This window comes from Cariama cristata, unplaced genomic scaffold (genome assembly GCF_000690535.1).
Source record: "Cariama cristata isolate BGI_N322 unplaced genomic scaffold, ASM69053v1 scaffold13397, whole genome shotgun sequence".
NCBI classification, from domain to species: Eukaryota; Metazoa; Chordata; class Aves; order Cariamiformes; family Cariamidae; genus Cariama; species Cariama cristata.
Genome location: NW_009626178.1, coordinates 1659 through 7091, shown reverse-complemented (window position 1 = coordinate 7091; position 5433 = coordinate 1659). Strand labels below are relative to the sequence as shown.

General features: G+C 59.8%; 1 protein-coding gene across 1 annotated transcript in view; it reads right to left on the bottom strand.

Annotated features, from left to right (window-relative positions):
- ACACB (acetyl-CoA carboxylase beta) overlaps positions 1–5433 on the bottom strand; it is a 21528-nt gene that overhangs the window by 15608 nt on the left and 487 nt on the right. Inside the window, 13 exon segments of the mRNA XM_009703922.1 lie at positions 100–181; positions 735–838; positions 923–1073; positions 1519–1682; positions 1916–2077; positions 2365–2535; positions 2796–3005; positions 3172–3282; positions 3544–3653; positions 3966–4064; positions 4540–4621; positions 4800–4909; positions 5182–5320. Coding sequence (XP_009702224.1) covers positions 100–181; positions 735–838; positions 923–1073; positions 1519–1682; positions 1916–2077; positions 2365–2535; positions 2796–3005; positions 3172–3282; positions 3544–3653; positions 3966–4064; positions 4540–4621; positions 4800–4909; positions 5182–5320 — 1695 coding nt within the window.

The window sequence follows — 5433 nt, the reverse complement described above, 5'->3', positions numbered from 1 at the left end:
GTATTTATTGCATCTTTCTCCTTCAGTACAGGAGCGCAGGTCCCTGTCTCCAGGAGAATCACCGTGGCCGGTTCGGGAGGAGCACGGCTCAGCCCTCACCTGCAGAACGTACTTCACACCCTCATAGATGAGCTCCACGTCGACGATGTTCAGCAAGGAGGCTGCTGGCAGCACCTGCCCCCTGAAACACAACCGACGGGTCAGACGCCACAAGTATTGCTCGCCTGGCACGCTGGCGGGGACCCAAGTGTGCAAGATGTCAGCGGCGCCGCCGGCGTCGGGCCACGCTGGCTCCGAGCCGACTGCGAGAGGGCGCGAAGGCGAGCGGAGGGGACAAACCTCTGCTTTAAATGACCCATGTGAGCACCTTGTAAAAATGCATCTGGAGGCAGGCCAGACACGGGCAAAACACGCTCAGATAAGGGTGCGGGGGAGAGCCCAAGGCGTCCTCCAAGGCCGGAGGAATAACCTTGACATTCAAGCGCAAAAACAAAAGCAAGCTGCATTCAAGCCAAGCCACTTTCCCTTGAAAGCTGTTTTCCCAACCATGCAAAACTTCTCCAAATAAAGCGATAGCCCAGAAGCCGGAGCCGTGGGTCCCAGCAGATACCCCTGTTTCCCAGCTGTTGCTGTGCCTTCAGATTTGCAAAGCTTTGGCAGCAAAAGTGAGAAGGAAGATGGCCCGGGGAGAGCAAGACCCAGGTCCCCATGCTCGGGTAGCCCCCGCTCTGCACCTCTCCAGCGAGTGCAAGAAGTCGGTCATGCACGTCCTGAAGGCAGCATCTGCCACGTTCAGGGCACCGCAGACGACACCCAGCATCGTGTCCGGCTTCTCTGCCTGGGAAGGGGCCAAAAGAACAGGGTTTGGGGTCTTACACCAGAAGGGCAGAGGCAACCCCAGGTGGGGACCAGTTTCCCCCACCTGCACTTTCTCAGCGATCAGATGGTCCAGCCAGCCCGTGTCTATCTCGTTGTTCTGGAAGCTCTCTGTCTCCAGCAGCTTAATCAGATACTCCACCGTGGTCCGGAAATCCCCACGGATAGACAGCTCTTTCAGGGCAACCACCATGTTCCTTTTTGGGAGCAAAACCCTCCGTTAAGGACCAATGGGGCAGCACTTGGCTTTCAGCAGAGGAAACTGGGGAACCACAGGGACCGGGGTGATGAGCTCCTGACCCCTGGGCACCCTAAAGCCTGGATGAAACAGCCCCACAGCCAGCACTGACTTAAGAAAACACGGAAACACCCAAGACAGACTTGTTACATGTTGCTCAATTACTGAATGAACGTTGCCGCTCACTGGCACTAAGCAAGGGCTTAGCAGATCCTTAGAACGTGTCTGTAAGGATCAGGTTGATGAACGGGGCCATAACACCACCGCAGTCCAAAAACTTTGGCTTTGGGCAGACAGCGGCACTGTTGTGGTCCTCTCAGATAAAAGCCACTTTTCCCAGCTCATGCATCAATCACTAGCCATCCGGAGGACAGCCGCCTTCCATCCTGGCCCTCCACACTCACGAGATGGCCTCCTCCCGGTTCTCTCCCCACGAGAAGCAGTGCCCAAACTGGGAATCGGCAAATTCGTGCAGTCCCCCGGCCGCCGCCACGCTGAAGTACCCCCAGACGTTCTTGCTGCTGCGGAAGTTCAGCTCCTGCACCGTCCCCGAGCTGGGCTTGAACCCCTGAGCAGAGACAGGGCAGAAGACATGGAGAAACCAGGCATGGGACTCATGTAGCGTAAACGGGGAAGGGGAATCCCCACGCCATTTATTGGTCTGCATGCAGATCTCACAGATCCCACGGGTTCAACGCCCATCAACATTGTCCGGCTGGGGAAGGACCATGCCCAGTTCAACCCCGCGAGCAGCAGGGTCCCCTCCGTCCCCACGCATGAGAGCCTGTCCCCCCAACTCACCTCCTCGGGGTTCTCGCTGGTGATCCGGGCGGCGATGACGTGACCCCTGGGCACGGGGGTGTTGGTGGGGCTGTGGAAGCAGATGGGTGCATCGCCCCAGGGCCCCTCCCCGTACAGCACCCGGATGTCTTTTATCCTGTGCAAGGGGATGCCCATCGCAATCTGCATGAGAAACAAGGAGGGCTTTAGCTGCCAGAACGAGACTTTAGCGTCAAAATTCCACCCGGGAGACATCAACAGAACGAAGAGCGAGGGGAAGAGGCACCACGCTGCTACCGGCGGGAAGCCAGAGACGAAGGAGGGATGCTACATTGCTTCCACTTGCACCCTACATGCTGGTATATGGGACAGTTTCCCTCTGCCAGGCTCCAGCCCAGCACTTCTCCCTAAATCACAAAAATATCTTCGTCTAACACACCTTGCAAAGCCGCCCGTCTGCGCTCACGTACCTGCAGCTGGGCAGCGGGGAGGTTCACGTCCGCGATCATCTCTGTGCAAGGGTGCTCCACCTGCAGCCGCGGGTTCATCTCAAGGAAATGGAAGCTCCCGTCCTCGCTGTAGAGGTACTCGACGGTGCCCGTGCTGACGTAGCCCACCATTTGGGCCAGGCGGACGGCGCACTGCAGGGGAGGGCGAAACCACCCGGGGGGGGTAACGACCCTCTGTTCACTGCAGCAAAGTCGGGGTGTCCCGAGCAAAACGGCAGCAGTGTCCTTGGCATGGACTCAAGGAGACGAGCAGGGCTGGAGCTCCCTGCTCGGCTTGAGGTGTCCCTTCCTTCCTTAGGAGCCTCAGGTGGCAAAAGCCACAATAAACCCAGCGAGGATCAGACCAGTTTCTCACTAAAACCTCGTGCTGCCCTAAGACCAGGGCCACCCACCTGCTCCATCACCTCGATGACGGAGGGTGCCGCGATGGTGGTGGGTGCCTCCTCGATGATCTTCTGGTGTCTGCGCTGGATGGAGCAGTCACGGCCAAAGAGGGAGATGGCGTTGCCGTACTCATCGGCCAGCACCTGCACCTCCAGGTGCCGTGCGTGCTGCGCCAGCTTCATCAGGAAGATGGGCGATCCGGGTGCCTCTGCCTGCACCTGCAGCGGGGGAGAGGGTTGTGTTATGGCATCACCCCCCAAAATTCATCCCAGGACAGAGGGAGGTCCTGTGGCGAGCCCAGGCAGGAAGCACGAGATGCCCAGGGTGGGACCCTGCTGCATGCCCCAGGTTGGGATGGGGATGGGGGATCCAGGCACCTCTCACCTGCCGGAAACAGGCACCGAATTCCTCTGCTGCCTCCACTTTTCGGATGCCTTTACCCCCGCCACCTTCTGCTGCCTTGATCATCAGTGGGTAGCCGATCCTTTTGGCCACCTGAGGCGGGTCAAGGACTGGGGTGACCAAAATGCTTTGGACCCCAAACCATCACCCCTACAGTCCACCCTGCCGCAGCCTCATGCATTCCCGAGCAGGATTGCCCCGAGCCGCGTCCATGCAAGAGGGACAAGCTGTTGCTGAAACAGCCTTGCATCCCTGTTACGTGTGCTGGGAGGCCAAAAGGGCCAGGGCATGCAAGTTCCAAGGAGAAATAATGGTGGACAAGAGACAACCAGCTGCCCGCGGGCTCAGCTTTACCTCCAGGCCTTCCTCCACGTCCTTCACGCAGCCCTGTGTGTACATCTCGAGGGGGATGCTGATCATCTGCTGATGCTTCTGGTCCTCCTCCGACCGCTGGGCCACCAGACCTATGGGCACAGCCAGAGACACGGTCACTGCCAGGGTGGCACGGCTGGGGTGGCATGCTGGCTGTGCCCAGGGAGCTGGGCACCCCATGTTGGCACATGTATTTCCCCTGTTTCCATGCACCCCATCTCCAAAAACCCTTCTGCCCCAACCAGCAGCTGCTCGGTTGCAGTGGGGTCCCCGACATCTGCAGCCACTCTGTGGCTGGCCAGGCCAGGGACCCCAACCCTGGTGCTTGCTTTTGGGGTAGAAGGAGAGGCAAGGAGGAGAGAAATGGGGGAGCAGGGAGGGTGTGTTGGGGAGGAGGTGCTTACCGCTCCCACTCCACGGCAGCGTGGGGATCTGGACCGTCTGAGCCACGATGGTGGAGGCGACTTTGTCCCCCAGTGCCCACATGGCATTACTGGGGGGACCTTCGAACAGGGAGGGAAGGGGTGAGCTGGGCCAGGCGGCCCGTCCCCATCGCACGGATGCTGCAGAAAGTGGCTCCCCACTGAGCCAGCGCCATCAACCCTTCTGCAAAGAGTCAGGGTGTGGGGAAACCCCCTGAAACCCCCTGCCCAGTTCAGGATGGAGCTCGACCCTTCTCCAAGGAGGAGCTCAGGGCTGTCCCCTGGCCAGGAAGCCCTCAAGGTCTGCTCCCACCCAACGTTCCTCCCTGAATCCTACATCAAACACGAGCATTACAGGGAAAACCCAGAAAAGAGCAGAATTCATGGCACAGCTCCAGGAAACCGGCCGGGGGGCTGTCACGTCGCAGGGTGGACGTGCCAGGCAGAGGAAAACGGGCATTGCCCAGCGCAGTATCCCCGGGGAGCGAGCATGCGTGCACACACCAGCCCAATGCCCGCTGCTCCCTCCGGCACAGGGAAGGCAGCAAGACTTTACCTAGGAAAGCTATCCCATTTTTCTGCAGCAGCTCTGGCAGCTTGGGGTTTTCCGAGGCATGTCCCCAGCCAGCCCACACCGCCTGGCACAAGAGAAGGAGCGGTGTGAGCCGTTACCTCCCTGCGTTGGCATCCTCCCATCGGCCACAGCACCGTGCCCAGCTCCTCCGCACGGAGGGACATCACCCCATTTCTTAGTGCCCCTTCTGCCCTAACACCTTCCCTCGGCAAAGAGGTGGGAGGCCCACGAGCGGCTGCTACCTGAACCGGGATCCGTTTGGAAATGTCCACGATCAGCTCCACGTTGGCGTAGTTGTTGTTGTTGGCCCCTCCAGGGACGGGCACGTAGTGATCTGCCATTTTGATGTACTCTGCAAGACAGGACATAGCGGGGGTGGGAGGCAGGCCCCTGAGCTGCACCCCACTTGCATGCTGCCCCTTGCATCCCCTCCCCAAATCCTCTACCCCAAAGATGCTAGAGGGAGGCAAAAAGTATTTAGTCCTGGATCTGGCTGCAGAGGAGGAAAGTGTGTGACCTCAGGCTGTGCAGAGCCCCCCACACCCCGTGGGGAGAAGGAAAGGGCTGCCCCGGCTCAGCCCCAGGGTGGGGAACTTCCCTCGCTGCAATGCTTTTAGGAATTACCCGCATTAGCCTTGAGGTCTTCAGGGGTGACCATGACCACGAACCGAATGGCACGCTCGTTTCGGAACATCTCGTAGGCCCACCGGCGGATGGAGCGCATGCACTTCACAGCGGCGATGCCGTTGTTGGCGATGAGGACCTGGGGACGCGGGGTGTCAGGCTGAAACCTCTCCTTGCTGCTGGGGTGCAGGGATGGGTACGTGGCCCCGAGGGACGGCAGCGTGGAGACGAGGGTTGGGCACAGGAGATGGG